Genomic DNA, 18,046 nt, shown 5'->3' with positions numbered 1-18,046 from the left:
GGAGGCTGTGGGGGGGTGCCCAGGGTAGGGAGTAGGAGTATCCTGTAAGCCTGAACAGGAGGGAGTCAGGCAGGGCTGTAGCCCTGGCCAGGTGTGTGAGCCGTGGATCCCTCCAACCTCAGCAAAAGAGCTTGTTTACTCCAGGTTGGCAGGAGGTAGGGGGTCTGTGACTCTGGGAGATTACAACCTGTTTAGTCAGAGAAGATGCCCTTGGGAGCGGAGGCCTAACAAAGGGTCACTGTGAGACAAGGGCAGGCGGCCTGCCGGGGGTGGAAGAGAGTTCTCCTGGGCACCATGCCAGCGGAATGGAGACCACAGAGCTGGCGGGCGGTGAGAATGGCCCCCGCTTCTGGCTCGGTTCACATATATATTCACTCAGTCGGTAGCCACGGGCCATGTGCTATGTTAGGTGTAATTGATGAGGGAGGGGGTGTCAGGAGGGAAGAAGGGCCCAAATAGAAGCCTAGCAGGGGAACCCACAGCCCGGCTCGGTAGGCAGTGAGGCGGCCAAAGAAGGGAGCAGTGGAAGATGAGACCACTAGGGACGGTGGCAGAAGGCTGAGTGCCAATCCGATGGGCAAAGCCTCCATCCTTCCTGCTTGGAGAGGCCGTCCTTGCTTAGACAGCAGCAGGATGAGGAGGCGGCTGGGAAGCCTGGAGTCCGGGCCCGGGGTGACCAGACAGTAATGATGGTGGTGGCGGGTATATCCGAGGGACGGGACTCCCGGCAAAGTCATTACATGGGGGGAGCCTAGGGATCTGCCTGGGAAGGGGTTATGGGGACGTGACACACTTCCAGCCCCACGTAAAGGCTGCTGGGAATCAGGGTCCAGGCAGAGGTTTCGGGGGGTGCTGGGGACGGGACTTCTTCCAGAATGCTGTGGGTCTCCTGTCTCCCTACCAGTGGCACAAAGGGGATGCCAGCAGGAGGGAGTCAAGAGGGGTTGGTTGCTAGGGGGGGACCCTGGGATAGCCCAGTTCAGAATCAGCAAGTAGGACTTTGATGGAAGATGTTGAGAGCAAGAGGCCTGGGGTCTAGTCCTCAACCGCCCAGTGCTCTTACCTCCTCAGAACAGACCCAACTGAGACAGGGCCACTCTTGGCCAAACTTAGCTTCCTGAAGCCACCTCATTATGGCCGGCTTTGCTCTGAAACCTTCATTGGCTTCCCGCTGTGGTCAGGACCAAGTCCACCCCCAAGTTGGGGATTCAGGGCCCTCCTGTGAACCCTTCTACCCGGGTACCCCTGTGAGGTGCCCATACCCCTCACCCCTCCTTGGGGGAGGGGACATCTCCCACCCGCTGCCAACCTCACATGTGCTGCTTGAAGCAGCCACTCCAGCTGTTTCCTGCGGATGCTCTGCTGTCTGGCCAGGCCCGCTCGGGGCAGCTCCACACCCCAGCCCCATGTGCTGGATGTGTGGATCCAGCTGTGCCCCTCAAAAAGTGGCCGCCTCAGATGTGTCCCCTGATGCCGGCTCATTGGAATTCTTTTTTAGCTAGAGTATTTTCAAATGTGTGTGTGTTTTTTTTAATTGGTTTCATTCTGTATGGTTCTATTTTAGGTATTTTTTTTTTATGTTTTAAAATAACTTGAACTATACAAACATGATGAGCTTCCCTGGTATCTCAGATGGTAAAGAATCTGCCTGCAATGCAGGAGGCCCAGGTTTGATCTCTGGGTCAGGAAGATACTCCGGAGAAGGGAATGGCAACCCACTTCAATATTGTTGCCTGGAGAAACCCACAGACACAGGAGCCTGGTCCATGACGTTGCAGAGTTGGACACAACTGAGCGACTAACTGAACATACAGACACTTTCAGATAGAAAGCAAGGGGGTCACCCAGTTCTACTCCCTGTGACAGTTTAATCTTCCAGATTTTTCTTCCATGTGCCTTTCTCATTTCCCTCCCTCTGTCCCTTCCTTTTTCTCCTTCCCTACTTCCCTCCTGCTTCCCTCCCTTCCTCCTGTCTTCTCTCTCTCTCTCTTTTTTTTATTTTTTAGATTGTAGCTGGGAAAAAAAAATCCTGAAACTTTAATATCTCAGCACTGGTGGAAAACCCGTAGATCATATGCAAAGGAAATAATGAAAACAGGTGCCTAATATATTTTTTGTTCAGTCTGTAAGATTTCAAAACTGTTTTTATTGTGGTAAAAAAAAAACAAAACAAAACACATAAGATTTACCACTTACCCTTTTTTAAGTGCACGGTTTAGTAGTATTAAGTATATTTACATTGCTTTTTTTTCCATTGTGAAACAGACCCCAAAACTTTTTCATCTTGCATATCTGAAACTCTAAACCTATTAAACAACTGCTCTGAATTTCCCCTTCCCCTCCACCCCTGGTAACCATCACTCTTACTTTCTGTTTCTACAAATTTGACTGCTTGAGATCCTTTGTATAAATAGAATCATACAATATTTGTCTTTTTGTGACTGGCTTATTTCACTTAGCCTAATGTCCTCAAGGTACATCTATAGATACTTGTTGTATTTAAGAAACGGGTTTCGAAGCCTTTAAGGCAGAAGTGAAAGTCTCGCCTTCACTCAGAGGATCCTGTGCCCACGCTTGCTCTCTCTTTGTTTTGCTTTAGTTCATCAACTTTAAGATACCATTGATTTGATTATAAGACAGAGCTATTTCAGGGACTTCCCTGGTGGTTCTGTGTCTGAGATTCTGCGCTCCCAATGCAGAGGGCCCAGGTTCAATCCCTGGTTGGGGAACTAGATCCTACCTGTTGCAACTAATAGTATGCATGCCACAGCTAAAGAGCAAAGATCCCATGGGCTGAAAATAAGACCCAGAAAAGCCAAATAAATAAAGAAAAAAGTTGAAAAGACAGATACCATTGATTCAATTATAAGACAAAACTATTTCAAAGACTTCCCTGGTGGCCCAGTGGCTAAGACTCCACACTTCCAATGCAGGGCATCCAGGGTCGATCCCTGGTCAGGGAACTAAATCTCTCCTGCCACAATTCAGAGTTCACACGCAGCAGCTAAAGACCCTGTGTGCAGCAGCAAAGATCGAACACCCCAGGTGCCACAACTAAGACCAGGCACAGCCTAATAAATAAATATTAAACAAGCAAAACCCGTTTCAGAGATGGTAAAATGGAGAAAAAAATTATAGGGCTAGATTTTACGCCACACACGTTTAGAATTATTTTCACTCGGGTGGGATAAGATCAATGCAGTTGGGCCCTTAGCCTCTTCCTCTTGCCCACTAGCTACATAGACCTCCAGCTTCCCTTCTTTCGCTGACTCTAGGGCGGTTGCCAGCTCCCCACCCTGACTGTCTGCACCACTGCCCCTCCTATCTGTCGGTCTGCACTAGCACGTGTTCTCTGCCCACTTGCGGGATTCCCAAGAGCAGAGAGTCACACGGATGGTTGACATCATCAATTTGCTTTCCCCAAAGATTGCGCCCATGCACACAACCACCTACAGCTTTTGAGAGGGCCTTTCAAACAATTTCTAGGGTAGATTTTCTGACCCATGACACCCCTCCCACAGACGAGGAAACTAAAATCCCAACGAGTAAGAGCCTTGTCTGATGTCACAGGTGGCAGTGTTGGGATTAGATCCAAGCCTCCTGGTATCCAGGCTGCTGCTGTTGCTAAAAAGAAGCCACCATCTAAGGAGACCTCACTCTCCTGAGAGTCTTACCCTCTCGCTTAAACACCTTCCATGGCTCCCTAGTGCCTGCAAGACAAGTTCCAGATTCAACCCACTCTACCATCTGGGGCTGCGGCCTTCAAGGTCGTGATATGGCCTAGCAGTCAAGTGCATGAGTTTTGAAGCTATGTGGTCCTAGGCTCTCTGCTCTGCTACTTCACTGAGCAACCATTGCTGTGTTCCTGTCTCATGAAGAATGCTGGGTAAATACTTTGCTCTCTACCTGGGAACCCCAGGCAAGCTCTTTTACAGCTGTGACCCTCATTTTCCTTCTTTGTGTTTAAGGATTGCAGATGTGGTCTGAGTCCAGTGCTCTGCCCAGCACCTGGTGCCCAGTGAGCCTCATTAATGGGAGCTATTCTTTGCATCAGGACTATCAGTCCCCATTTGTGCCCACAGCATTCTTAATGTCCCACATCCTCAAGTTGGCCTCACTGGGAACTGCCTGGCAGCTGCATGGGGGCAGGGCTGTTTCTGTGTTTTAAATAATCTCTACACTACCACTGGCTCAGATGGTAAAGAATCTGCCTGCCAAGCAGGAGACGCAGGTTCGATCCCTGGGTCAGGAAGATCCCCTGGAAAGGGGAATGGCAGCCCACTCCAGTGTTCTTACCTGGAAAATCCCATGGACAGAGGAGGCTGGTGGGCTACAGTCCCTGGGGTTAGAAAGAGTTGGACACGATTGAGCATGCACACACGCACACAACCACTGGCTGGGAGATGGATATGTGGGTGATCTTTGGAGTTCTGGGGAGTTACAGTCCCAGAGAAGCTCTTGAGGCCCCTTCCAACAGAGGAGGAGGAATTCTTGGTGGCTGTTGGCCCAGAGACTTAGGGGCAGGATCTGAGGAGAGGCTGGGGGCTTGTCTGGACAGCAAAGCCCCCAGAACACATGCCTTGGTCCCCTCCACCCGGTTCTGGCCTCTCTCTCTGCCATCGATTTGCTGTGGGATTTTATGCAAAGAGCCTCTCCTCTCTGGGCATCAGCTTCCCCAGCGGTCATAGAAGAAGCCCGGTCCGGTTCCCCTGCAGGGATGCAAGTACAGTGGAAGCAACAGAGGAATGAAAAACCCTCGGGAAGCTGTACAGTGCAGTAAGCGTGTGCAGGCACGGCCACCTAGGGGTGCATGGCCTGGCTTCCCATCAGGGCTCCGCTCCAGTCCAGTGCCCCCTCCCTTCCCGGTCCGCTCTCCCTCCCTGCCTCCCTCCCTCCCTCCCTCCCTGCCATCACGGAGTGCTGGCTCCCGGCATGCCGCGCGCTGCTGACAGCCTTATAAATAGTCGTCTTTGCGGGCAGGCGGCTGGCGAGGACAGGCAGGGCACGCACTGGCCCCTGTGCCCACACTCACCCTTCCCCCAGGTCAGTGTGTGCCCGTGTGTGTGCTTGTGCACGTGTGTTGCGGGGGGGGCGCCCCTGCCGGGAGTGGGGAAGCTTCACCTGGGGGGATTGTGTGTGTGTGAATGTCAGGGTCTCCTCAGGCTTCGTGTGGCTGTGTTTGTAAGTGTGGCTTGTGATCTGTAAGTATCTGCCTGGCGGTATTCCCCAGGCTCTGCACTAGGTGTCTGTGCCACACTGTGTACGTCCTGTGGATGGGTGTGTGTGTGTGTGTGTGTGTGTGTGTGTGTGTGTTGCTATTCCTCCTGGCCTCCGTGACAGTTACCCCTTTGTCCCGCTGGCAGTCCTGGGGCTCCAGGTCCCTGCCCTTGGCCCGTCTCAGCTGGGGACCTGGGAGGAGAGCTGTGGCTGGGCTCCCTGCCCCAGGACCTGGGAAGGGTCAGCCTAGGTGTTGCGAGGAGCTATCCTGGCATGTCATTTTGAGTGCTGGGGGGACGGGAAGCCCCCTGGATATTTGGCCCCCTGCCCCAGCCTCCTGAAAGGGCAGGGGCTCAGAGGGAGCCCTGAGCCAGCACATGGGGCCTTTCCTGAGTGCCATTCAGCTACCTACCTGGGACCCTCCAGCAGCTGGACTGGGCTTGGGGGCTCGTGCCCAGAGAGGGCACCCCAGCTGCCCAAGGTCACACAGCTGAGTGATAAGAGTTGGGACTTGAACCCTAACCAGTTGCCAACCACTGAGAAGACTGCTTCAGGTCAGGAGCTGGGAGGCCTGGCTCTTGCCCTGGCCTTGCCTTGTGATTGAGGTGAAGTCTCGGTCCCTTTGGGCCTCGGCCTTCTGGGCCCCTCAGCAGGCCACCCAGTCATGTGAGGAGTTGCCGTGGTCCTGACCTGGGGGCCTTATAAGGCCTGGGTGCTGAGGCCGTAACCCAACTCTGCCCTGGACCCTTGGCCTCTGTGAGGACTCCTCACAACACAAGTTATTTTGGACCAAGAAGCGGCAGGTGCCAGCAGGGCAGAGGGGCTTAGGTTACCAGGAGGGGGCGGGGCGGGGGGGGTCGGGGTCCAGGCCACTCCTCAGGGCGTCACCGCAGGCTGTCCCTGTCCAGGGGGACCCTCTCCCTCCCCCACCAGCAGCGGAGGGCCACTGGCAGCTCTTAGTGTTCCTTCAGCACACTCAGCAGGAAAGAGGGTATAGCTCACACCCCACAGGAGGCAGGATGGTCAGCAAGCTGCTAAAGGACCTAGCAGATGCCAGGCCTGGGGCAGCAGCGAACACCGCCCCCAGTGTGACCCCAGCCAGGCCCTGGAGCAGGTCTCTCCTCCTCCCCAAGCCTCACTCCCCTCCCACGATGGCTGTGAGGATGGAGTGAGGCCCCAGCCCCATGCTCAGCCAGGGCCAGGCCCGGAGGGGTGGGACACAGGCCTGCAGTACAGCAGAGAGGCTCAGTACAGTGTGGTGTGTGCGATGCTGGAGGCCGGTCACCTGCTAGTGTGGGAGTGGAGGGCAGAGTCCAGGAAGGCTTCTTGAAGGAGGTGGGACCTGAACTGAGTGCTCAACAATAGCTCCTTGGGGAAGGGCATTCAGGTGTTGGGTGCAACATTAGCTGCGACCTGCAGGTGGGACGCGATTGTGGTAAGTGAGGGAGCTTCAGGCAGTTCAAGCAGCGGCCCCCAGGGGAGGGTTCCCAAGGGGCCAGATTGCTGGGCTTGGTCAGCTACGTTATGGTTTATTTGGGGGACGGAGGGGGCCTCAGGTGGAAGTGTTTCAAGCAGGCAAGGATGTGGTTTGATGCTTGTCAGAGAAAATCCTGCAGGTTGCCTGGTGGGGTGTGGAGGTGGGGAGGCCCATGGGAGGCCGGGAAGTGGCCAGTTTCCCTGCTTGGAACAAGGAAGTGGCGGTGAGGATACAGACCGGAGGGAAGTTCTGGAGCGAGAGGGCTGGGACGTGCTTGTGTGGGGTGGAGGTGGGTGGGGAGAAGGGCATTCATGCTGACCGGCGCCTCTGGCTGGGCGATAGAGCATGTGGCTTCGGATGATGTAAGGGCTGTTTAGAGGCTGGGGCTCTCTGGGGTCTTTGGGCCTGTCCAGGGGCTGTGTTTGTGGGAGGCTGGGGAGAGAGGCCTGTGCTGGCTGGGCAGAGATGAGGGTCCAGGGCACCTGAGGCCAGCAGTGAGAGGGCAGAGTAGGGGCACTGGGCAGGGGTCCCAGGCAGAAGGAATACTGGCCCAGGCTTTGGGGTCAAAGGTTAAGGCAAAAAGGTCTGTGGTGGTTGCTGGGAGCCTTGAGGAGGGCTGGCGGTGAGGAGTGAAGAAGTGGGAGCCAAAGATGTGTCGTGGCAACTCCAGAGAGACTGATGGGAAGGAGAGAGGGAGGGAGACCTCTGAGCTGTGGATGCAGAGGGGTGGGGTCCCAAGAGGCACTGGGCTTGATTGACAAGCTGAGGGGAAAGTGGGGTGCAAGGTCCTCAGGCAGGGAGGGAGCAGGGGCCATGTCGGGGTGGAAGTTGGGCCTTCCACCCAACTCTGCTGCAGTACAGCAGAGAGACCCAGTACAGCGTGGTGTGTGTGATGCTGGAGGCCGGTCACCTGCCAGTGTGGGAGTGGAGGGCAGAGTCCAGGAAGGCTTCCTGAAGGAGGTGGGACCTGAACTGAGTGCTCAACAATAGCTCCTTGGGGAAGGGCATACAGGTGTTGGGTGCAACGTTACAGGGGTGGGAGCCGGGGGACCCACTCAGTTGAGAACCGTGCAGGCTGTGGACCAAGTACAGACTCACAGCTCTCTCCCCTTGGGCCTCTGTGTCCCTTTGAGCATCCTGGTCCAAACCACTCCTAGATGAGGACGCCTTCCTGCCTCCTGGGCTTTCCTCCTGCTCTGGGGAGCGTTGTCAAGGTGTCGGGCAGACGCAAGACCCAGGGCCTGTTTTCCGGGACTTGGGAGGGAAAGAGTTCAGCACTTGCAGGAACCGCTGTTTATGCCTCCGGCTGTCGCCCTCGCTGTTGGGTGGGCGGGAGGGGCTGCTGCCTGCCCTGCGTGAAACAGGTGAGGCAGTGGAGGCACCCCAACGAAGGGTGACTTCGCTAAGATCTCCCAGCCTCCTGGGCCTCCCTTGCCCTCAGCGGCCCCTCCATCCTCAGAAGACCAGGCCAGGGCCTGGCCCTCACCTTGGGGGGGCTGGCTGGGGTCAGAGGCTGGATGTCCGAGAAATCCGCCTCACTTGTCTGCCTGTACCCTTGTCTTACAGAGCGCTGACTCGGCTGCCCAGATCACGGCAGGATGGAAGGTATGGAAACGCCTCTCCTTGCCTGCTCACAGCCTGGGCCTCAGTGTGCCCATCTGTTAAAGGGCTGTGCTTTTGGGAGACATGCGGGGACGGTTTGGAGGTAGCTCTGGAGCTGCCAGAAGGACCTGTCTGGGGGCCTCCGGCATCTTTCTCGGGCCTCTCGGGCCTCTCGCACGATGTATGAGCTCCAAGATTAATTTTAGAAGGAATGAGGCTTCCTTGAGGCTTCTCAGGGCCCCATAGCTCACCTCCTACACTGGTATTTATAGAGCTGAATCTCTGGCTCTTTCTGGAGGGGGGCGCAGCGCTGGTAAGGGAAGGCCTGCCCTGCAGAGAGGCCCCAGGCCTGCAAATGCCAAGGCAAACAAGGACACGCTCCTGCCGCTCTCCCGGAGCAGTAGGGTTGAGTCTTCAGGGTGTCTTGGGCCCTCCTGGCTCCTGTGGGCTGGGTCCTGCAGGGAGACGTGGGCAGAGCGCCCGGCTGGCCCGCCTCCTGGCGACACCACCCATCCCATCCCTGGCGCTGGGTCCTGGCCCAGGCGGCTCTTAAAGGAGCCCAGTGGGCCTGGCTGCTGCTGCCACCTGAGGCTAATAGTCATCCTTCCACCCCCGGGTCTCTGAACATAGGTGTCGCTGGGCTGTGTGGGCACCCCCACCCCATTCCCAGGCTTGTACCCTTTCACATGGCCACAGATGATGGAAGCCCATGGAAGTCATTCTAGCAGCTCCTCAAGACCCCAGGGAGCTTGCCAAGCTCACCTCCCCATTGGCACACAGCAAGCTCCTACTTCCCTGAGAGGCGGGGAAGCCCGGGCAACTTGGAAAGAGGCCCCCGCCCCAGTCCCAGCAGGCGCCTGCCTCCAGGCCTCAGTCCCTTCTGTATGGTGGGGCTGCGGTCCGGCAGAGTTCTGAGGTGGAGGTTGAAACGCAAGCTCCCTCCCGCCCTCTCTAAGCAAGGGTTCCATGTGCCCACCACAACCCTCTTCCCCAGCAACTGTCTCCAGGGCAACGCATGTTGTGGTTGCCAACTCCACACTGGTACCGCCTAGGGGAGGCAGGCGATGGGCAGGCCCAGGGCCTGAGGAGGGAAGGCTGGGGGACACAGCAGACCAGGACCATGGGGGCCTGCTGCTCGGTGACAGACCCCCGCATCATGGAAGACTCTAGAGCCAGAGGTGACCTGGCGCCTTGGCCCAGCCGCCACAGGGAGGGGCCGTGAGGGTGGGCATCCGAGGCCCTGAGCGTCACCCTCACGGCCTGTGCGGAGCCTGTGACTTCCAGGCCTTGGTCCCTGCGGGTCTCTCCGCCTGGATCAGCCTCACCGCCCCGGCCTGTCCCGGTCTCTGCGTTTCCCTCGGCCCGTATCCCTCGCTCCGGGCTGACTCATTTGCCTCTCTGACGTGAACATGAGCGGTGTCCGTCCCTCTGCCTGGGACTCAGCACAGGCCTGGGACCTCAGAGGTGCCTCTGGCTCCCTGTCCAGTGACTCACCGAGTTCCGCTTCCCTCTTCTCTCCCACAGAGAAGCTGAAGAAAACCAAGATCATCTTTGTGGTGGGTGAGTCCAAGGCAGGCGGGTGAGGCAGCGAGAAGGGCGCGGCTTCAAAGGCCTCCCGGTGGGAGCCTGGGCCTGGGGGGCACCCTGGGCTCTGCCCCCCTCCTCGCTGGGTGGCCCGGGCAGACACCCCCGTCCCTGCAGGGGTCCTGTTTCTCAGGGCTTCTGAATGGGTGGGCGCTTGCAGGCGGGCCCGGCTCGGGGAAGGGCACCCAGTGTGAGAAGATTGTGCAGAAGTACGGCTACACCCACCTCTCCACCGGAGACCTCCTGCGGGCCGAGGTCAGCTCAGGCTCGGCTAGGGGCAAGATGCTGTCAGAAATCATGGAGAAGGGGCAGCTGGTGCCGCTGGTGAGTGGGCCCCAGCGGGGTGAGGGTTGGGGGGCGGTGGTGGCCCTGCGTGGACGCCAGCCAGCACAGCCCACGGCACACCGGCAGGGACGGCCGTGGCCTTCCCTGGCTCTGAACCCCCCTGAAAGTCCTCATTGCTGTTGGCAGAAAATTCCTTCCAGAAGCTCCCCAGAGCCTCCAGGACCTGCCTGCCGACCCTCTCAGCGCCCCTCCCCACACCCCGCGGCTTCACCCCCGGGGCCACCTCGCCACCCTCCCTGCACCCTGGCCTTTCTGTCCCCTCACAGTCATCACCCTCCTTCCTGCCTGGAATGCTCCTTCTTCCGCAGCTTTCAGACCTTGCTGGCTCCCTCAGATCGGGGCCAAGACCCGCCCCCCACTTTAGACTCCAGTCGCCCCTGCTGCTCTGCCAGCATATAGCCCATGTCATTCTTGGAAACTATAAGCGAGCTGTGTGATGGTCTGTCCCCTCAGCAGACTGTGAGCGCGCTGCGGACAGGGAAGGTCTGCTTCGTTCAGACCTGTGTCCTCAGGGCTCAGACAGGAGGCTGGAAGGAGGGGCCCGGTCATATTACTGAGTGAATGAAGAAATGAATGGATGAATGAATGAATGGGCCGATCAATCAGTTAAGTCTTCGCAATTCAGAGAAGGCTTCCTGGAGAGGGCGGCTTGTTCGGGGAATCTGTGTTAGGGCAGAGAGCGTTTCTGACTGTGGGGCAGCATGTGCAGAGGCTCGAGCGGGGCCTGGAGAAGAGGGGCTCATGACCCTCCCCTTCTTTTGCTGCGCCCCCAGGAGACAGTGCTGGACATGCTCCGAGACGCCATGGTAGCCAAGGTGGATACTTCCAAAGGCTTCCTGATCGATGGCTACCCCCGGGAGGTGCAGCAGGGGGAGGAGTTTGAGCGGAGGGTAAGTGCAACCTGGGGGAGCTGTGACGCCAAGCGGACAGGCAGGAGCTGCCGTGATGGGCAGTTCTGAGACGACAGAGAGATAGACTGACCATCGGACAGTGGCAGGGTGGGCAAGGAGGAAGCCCAGGATTACTCTCCGGAGGCCTTTCTGAAGTCTAGAGGAAATGAGTAGAAGAAGAGGAGGCAGCAGGCTGAGGAGTTCACAAACCTGGCCACGGGTTCCCGTTCAGCTGTTTGAGGCCTTGGGCCAATCATTCTGCCTCTCTGAACCTCCGTGTCCCCAACTGCAAAATGGGGACAGACGTTATCCTTGAAAGGTACCATGGGGGCTAGAGAGAATGCACCCTTCAAAAGTGGGGCTTGGCACCCCGTGAACACACAGTCAGAAGGGCAGGGAGCAGCGTGGAAGGTCAGGGGATGTGGGGAGAACAGAATCTGTGGGGCAGGGCAACTCGGAGTACTGTGGGGAGGGAGGTTCAGGCCTGGCTGAGGTCTTGAATGCCATGGCGGGACGCTAGTCCCCTTCCAGGCACCACAGGAAGTCTGGCTGGACAGAGACAGCCTCGAGGAGGAGGGCTCTGGGCTGCCTGGCACGAGTGCCCTCCAGGAGGATCTTCTCCAGGGTGGGAACACCTCACCCAAACACGCACATGTACAGGCAGGAGGCCACAGGTACAGACAAGCACAGGCCCATGCACACACACGTACTGGCAGACACACGTGCGTAAGGCCAGAGGCATATGTGCGCACGTACACACGCACAGAGACGTGCTCAGGTATATACAGAGATTGTACACATGTACACACACATACAGATGTACACACACACAAGTGTGCACACATAAACACACCTCTGATATATGCCAGTATCTCTGATGTTATAGGCCATATGGGGAAACAGAGGAAACTGCGAGTTCCTAGGAAGAGGGAGAGGTCAGCAAGGATGGATGGGGACTCAGGGGCAATTCTCAGCAGCAGGGCCATATATGGGGAGGACCTGACATCTTAGGGGGCTGGGGTAGGACAGACTTCCATCTCCACTGCCTGTCTCTGTGAGACTGGGCCCTCTTTGGGCTTCCACAGCTTTGAGCCTCACTCAGTAGGAATATACCATATTTCTTTAAAAAATTTTTTTGGCTGCTCTAGGTCTTAGTTGGAGAAGGCAGTGGCACCCCACTCCAGTACTCTTGCCTGGGAAATCCCATGGACAGAGGAGCCTGGTAGGCTGTCGCGAAGAGTCGGACACGACTGAGAGACTTCACTTTGACTTTTCACTTTCATGCATTGGAGAAGGAAATGGCAACCCACTCCAGTATTCTTGCCTAGAGAATCCCAGGGATGGGGGAGCCTGGTGGGCTGCTGTCTATGGGGTCGCACAGAGTTGGACACAACTGAAGCGACTTAGCAGCAGCAGCAGCAGGTCTTAGTTGCAACACACAGGATCTTTCAGTTCAGTTCAGTCACTCAGTCATGTCCGACTCTTTGCGACCCCATGAATCACAGCACGCCAGGCCTCCCTGTCCATCACCAACTCCCGGAGTTCACTCAGACTCACATCCATCGAGTCCGTGATGCCATCCAGCCATCTCATCCTCTGTTGTCCCCTTCTCCTCCTGCCCCCAATCCCTCCCAGCATCAGAGTCTTTTCCAATGAGTCAACTCTTTGCATGAGGTGGCCAAAGTACTGGAGTTTCTGCTTTAGCATCATTCCTTCCAAAGAAATCCCAGGGCTGATCTCCTTCAGAATGGACTGGTTGGATCTCCTTGCAGTCCAAGGGACTCTCAAGAGTCTTCTCCAACACCACACTTCAAAAGCATCAATTCTTCGGCGCTCAGCCTTCTTCACAGTCCAACTCTCACATCCATACATGACCACAGGAAAAACCATAGCCTTGACTAGACAGACCTTAGTCGGCAAAGTAATGTCTCTGCTTTTGAATATGCTATCTAGGTTGGTCATAACTTTTCTTCCAAGGAGTAAGCGTCTTTTAATTTCATGGCTACAATCACCATCTGCAGTGATTTTGGAGCCCCAAAAAATAAAGTCTGACACTGTTTCCACTGTTTCCCCATCTATTTCCCATGAAGTGATGGGACCGGATGCCATGATGTTAGTTTTCTGAATGTTGAGCTTGAAACCAACTTTTTCACTCTCCGCTTTCACTTTCATCAGGAGGCTTTTTAGTTCCTCTTCACTTTCTGCCATAAGGGTGGTGTCATCTGCATATCTGAGGTTGTTGATATTTCTCCCGGCAATCTTGATTCCAGTTTATGCTTCCTCCAGCCCAGTGTTTCTCATGATGTACTCTGCATAGAAGTTAAATAAGCAAGGTACAGCCTTGACGTACTCCTTTTCCTATTTGAAACCAGTCTGTTGTTCCATGTCCAGTTCTAACTGTTGCTTCCTGACCTGTATTCAAATTTCTCAAAAGGCAGGTCAGGTGGTCTGGTATTCCCATCTCTTGAAGAATTTCCAGTTTATTATGATCCATACAGTCAAAGGCTTTGGCATTGTCTATAAAGCAGAAGTAGATGTTTTTCTGGAACTCTCTTGTTTTTCCCATGATCCAGCAGATGTTGGCAATTTGATCTCTTGTTCCTCTGCCTTTTCTAAAACGAGCTTGAACATCAGGAAGTTCACCGTTCACGTATTGCTGAAGCCTGGCTTGGAGAATTTTGAGCATTACTTTACTAGCATGTGAGATGAGTGCAATTGTGCGGTAATTTGAGCATTCTTTGGCATTGCCTTTCTTTGGAATTGGAATGAAAACTGACCTTTTCCAGTCCTGTGGCCACTGCTGAGTTTTCCAAATTTGCTGGCATATTGAGTGCAGCACTTTCATAGCATCATCTTTCAGGATTTGAAATAGCTCAACTGGAATTCCATCACCTCCACTAGCTTTGTTCATAGTGATGCTTTCCAAGGCCCACTTGACTTTACATTCCAGGATGTCTGGCTCTAGATGAGTGATCACACCATCGTGATTATCCGGGTCGTGAAGATCTTTTTTGTACAGTTCTTCTGTGTATTCTTGCCACCTCTTCTTAATGTCTTCTGCTTCTGTTAGGTCCAGACCATTTCTGTCCTTTACTGAGCCCATCTTTGCATGAAATGTTCCCTTGGTGTCTCTAATTTCTTGAAGAGATCTCTAGTCTTTCCCATTCTGTTGTTTTCCTCTATTTCTTTGCATTGATCGCTGAAGAAGGCTTTCTTATCTCTTCTTGCTATTCTCTGGAACTCTGCATTCAGATGCTTATATCTTTCCTTTTCTCCTTTGCTTTTCGCCTCTCTTCTTTTCACAGCTATTTGTAACGCCTCCCCAGACAGCCATTTTGCTTCTTTGCATTTCTTTTCCATGGGGATGGTCTTGATCCCTGTCTCCTGTACAATGCCACAAACCTCATTCCATAGTTCATCAGGCACTCTATCTATCAGATCTAGGCCCTTAAATCTATTTCTCACTTCCACTGTATAATCATAAGGGATTTGATTTAGGTCATACCTGAATGGTCTAGTGGTTTTCCCTACTTTCTTCAATTTCAGTCTGAATTTGGTAATAAGGAGTTCATGATCTGAGCCACAGTCAGCTCCTGGTCTTGTTTTTGTTGGCTCTATAGAGCTTCTCCATCTTTGGCTGCAAAGAATATAATCAATCTGATTTCGGTATTGACCATCTGCTGATGTCCATGTGTAGAGTCTTCTCTTGTGTTGTTGGAAGAGGGTGTTTGCTATGACCAATGCATTTTCTTGGCAAAACTCTATTAGTCTTTGCCCTGCTTCATTCTGCATTCCAAGGCCAAATTTGCCTGTTACTCCAGGTGTTTCTTGACTTCCTACTTTTGCATTCCAGTCTCCTATAATGAAAAGGACATCTATTTTGGGTGTTAGTTCTAAAAGATCTTGCTGGTCTTCATAGAACCTTTCAACTTCAGCTTCTTCAGCATTACTGGTTAGGGCATAGACTTGGATAACTGTGATATTGAATGGTTTGCCTTGGAAACAAACAGAGATCATTCTGTCGTTTTTGAGATTGCATCCAAGTACTGCATTTCAGACTCTCTGTTGACCATGATGGCTACTCCATTTCTTCTGAGGGATTCCTGCCTGCAGTAGTAGATATAATGGTCATCTGAGTTAAATTCACCCATTCTAGTCCATTTTAGTTCGCTGATTCCTAGAATGTCGACGTTCACTTAGGTCTTAGCTGCAACACACGGGATCTTTAATTGCAGCATTTGGGCTTTTATTTGCAGCTTATGGGTTCTAGTTCCCTGATCAGGGATCAAACCTGAGCCCCCTTCATCAGGAGTAAGGAGTCTTAGCTATTGGACCACCAGGAGAGTCCCAACACTGTATTTCTCGACCTCTAAGAGTCTGCAGGACCTCAAGAAAGTGTCTATCCTGGCCTGGGACTCAGTTTCCCTATCTGTGAGATGGAGATTGGCTGGGCTTCCTTCGAGCTAGGAGGCCATGTGTCCTGAAGTCCGATGCCAGGCAGCCCTAAGCATGTCCCGACGTACCAGCTTTGTGATGTCACTTCAGGCCATGACAATCATGTCTAGAAAATGTGGTCAATGAAAGACCCCATCCTTCCTGGGGCTGTTGTGGGTGATGTTGTGGGTGCTGGACTTGGCACAGGGCCCGGCTCCATTGTGTCGGCCAGCCTCTGGACACCTGGTCTGCTTGGCTCTGGTCACCAGGGGGCGCCTGGGCTTCACTGAAGGAGGACCGGTCGACCTGGTCCTCCCAAACCTTCTCTGCAGATGAAATGTTTGTTCCAATGACAGTGACATTGTTGAAAACCCCCAGAGCTCAGCAGCCCCTCACCCCTTCACTCAGCCCTTGTTCCTTTGTCAGGTTCCCATCAGCCCTGCAGGTATAAGATGCATCTACCGGCCCTCAGGGGCTCCAGGCCTGCCTGGGAGAGGGATGTTAAGTAAATAACCAGAGGCCCTCTTGAGGCAAGGCTTCCCAGGTGGCTCCATGGCTCTGCCTTCCAATGTAGGAGCTGCAAGAGAGAGGGTTCAATCCCTGGGTTGGGAAGATCCCTTGAAGGAGGCAATGGCAACCCAACCCACTCCAGTATTCTTGCTGGGATTATCCCATGATCAGAGGAGCCTGGTAGGCTACAGTCCATGTGGTTGCACAGTCTGAAGCAACTGAGCACACACACACACACTCCTGAGACAAGCTCAAGGCAGAAGTAACGGGGACTGATTGCAAGAAAGTGAAAGAGCGTGTTAGTCGCTCAGTCTTGTTTGACTCTTTGAGACCCCGTGGACTATATAGCTCGCCAAGCTCCTCTGTCCATGGGATTCTCCAGGCAAGAATACTGGAGTGGGTTGCCATTTCCTTCTCCAGGGGATCTTCCCTACCCAGGGATCGAACCCAAGTCTCCTGCATTGCAGGCAGATTCTTTACTGTCTGAGCCACCAGGGAGAGCATCCCAGAGAGCTAGGGCTGTGGTTGGGGCAGGGGACGGGGCATCTGAGAAGACTGCCCTAGAGGAATGAGATTTCAGCTCAAATCAGAAGGCGAGCCCTTGGTGTTGAGGGAAAGGGTTTCTGACTGAGGTTCCCAGAATGAGCAGAGGCCTGGCGAGGAGGGGATGAGAGCCCGACCACAGCCAGTCATGTGGCTGAAGCCAGGAGAGCAAAGTCATGAGGAGCACAAGATGAGGAGGGCAGGTCAGGTGAGGAGTTAGGCCTTTCTCCCGAGGGCACTGGGGAGCCGTGGAAGAGGCGTGAGCAGGGGAGGGGCAGGGCAGATCTGTTTGAGCAAGCTTCCTCAGGCTGCCTTGGGGAAGGGCTGGAAGGTATGGGTGGGTTTTGGGTGGGCCTAAGAAGTGGAAAGTGGAGGAGAAGGTGGCCCCAGGGGGCAGGAATGGACCCTCTGTAAACAGCGCCCTGCCCGCAGATCGGACAGCCCACGCTACTGCTGTATGTGGACGCCGGCCCTGAGACCATGACCAAGCGGCTCCTGAAGCGCGGAGAGACCAGCGGACGGGTGGACGACAACGAAGAGACCATCAAGAAGCGTCTGGAAACCTACTACAAGGCCACAGAGCCCGTCATCGCCTTCTACGAGAAACGCGGCATTGTTCGCAAGGTGCGGGCCCGAGAGAAAACCTGAGTCTTTGCCTGGGATGGCCTCCAATTGCTCTCACCTTGGGACAGCCCTCCTGATTGGGCCTTGGTTTCCCTCACTGGTTGGACAAGAGGCTGCTGCCCACTGTGGCTGAGCTTGGGGAGCCTGGCTTGGCCTCTGGGGGGGGTTGTCAGCGCCCTGCCTTGGTGGGGTCCACCCAGCCCCCTCACCAAGCCCCGTAGTCATCTTGCCCTCACGGCCCGTCTCCCTGCAGGTCAACGCCGAAGGCTCTGTGGACAATGTCTTCTCCCAGGTCTGCACCCACCTGGACGCCCTCAAGTAGCCAAGCTGGAGCCCCCTCCCCAGCGAGAGCCCCGCCCCACCCTCGTCCTGACTCGAGGCCTTCCTGGCCTGAGCTCAGCGCCTCCACCCTGCCCGGCTGAGCACAGGCAGAGGAAGCCGCTTTATCCTGTTTTCATGGACAGCCGAGCACTAAAGGAGTTTCCAAGGACATTCAGTTTTATTCCTTTTTCTTTGCTTCCATCAGGGTTGATTCACAGGGCGTGGACGCCCCAGCCTTGAGCCCCCAGCCCCTCCCGCTCTGGTTCCTCGTCAGGGGCCCCTCTAAACCCACTTCAGCTGGCACTCCTCTCCTTGTTCCAGTGGAAAATCCCCCTTACACAGGGGTGTGCTGGGCCCAGGCTGTGCCAGGCCAGGGGACGCTGGGTGATGGAGGTGGGGTCCTGGTTCTCAGGGGCTCATGGTCAGGCAGAGCTGGGCCCTGGCCTGGCTTCCCCTCTGTCCTTGCTGTGTGACCTTGGCCCTGAGCCCCTTAGCTCTC

At 55.0% G+C, this 18,046-nt stretch overlaps 1 protein-coding gene across 1 annotated transcript; it reads left to right on the top strand.

The window, feature by feature from the left end:
• On the top strand, positions 4,939 to 17,722 carry AK1 (adenylate kinase 1). Its single transcript, XM_018055832.1, has 7 exons — positions 4,939 to 5,043; positions 8,261 to 8,299; positions 9,821 to 9,856; positions 10,041 to 10,204; positions 10,999 to 11,115; positions 17,035 to 17,226; positions 17,480 to 17,722. The coding sequence occupies exons 2-7, from the start codon at positions 8,293 to 8,295 to the stop codon at positions 17,546 to 17,548; spliced, it is 585 nt and encodes a 194-aa protein (XP_017911321.1). The 5' UTR covers positions 4,939 to 5,043; positions 8,261 to 8,292; the 3' UTR covers positions 17,549 to 17,722.

This window comes from Capra hircus, chromosome 11 (assembly GCF_001704415.2).
Source record: "Capra hircus breed San Clemente chromosome 11, ASM170441v1, whole genome shotgun sequence".
NCBI lineage: Eukaryota > Metazoa > Chordata > Mammalia > Artiodactyla > Bovidae > Capra > Capra hircus.
Note: the sequence above shows the minus strand (reverse complement) of the source record. Positions and strands in the feature narration are given on the sequence as shown.

Bases quoted from the DNA above. Each gene is read 5' to 3' on its own strand.
- AK1 (XM_018055832.1), top strand. The intron at 10,205-10,998 runs GTGAGTGGGCCC...CTGCGCCCCCAG, and splicing joins AGGGGCAGCTGGTGCCGCTG to GAGACAGTGCTGGACATGCT. The intron at 11,116-17,034 runs GTAAGTGCAACC...CCCTGCCCGCAG, and splicing joins GGGAGGAGTTTGAGCGGAGG to ATCGGACAGCCCACGCTACT.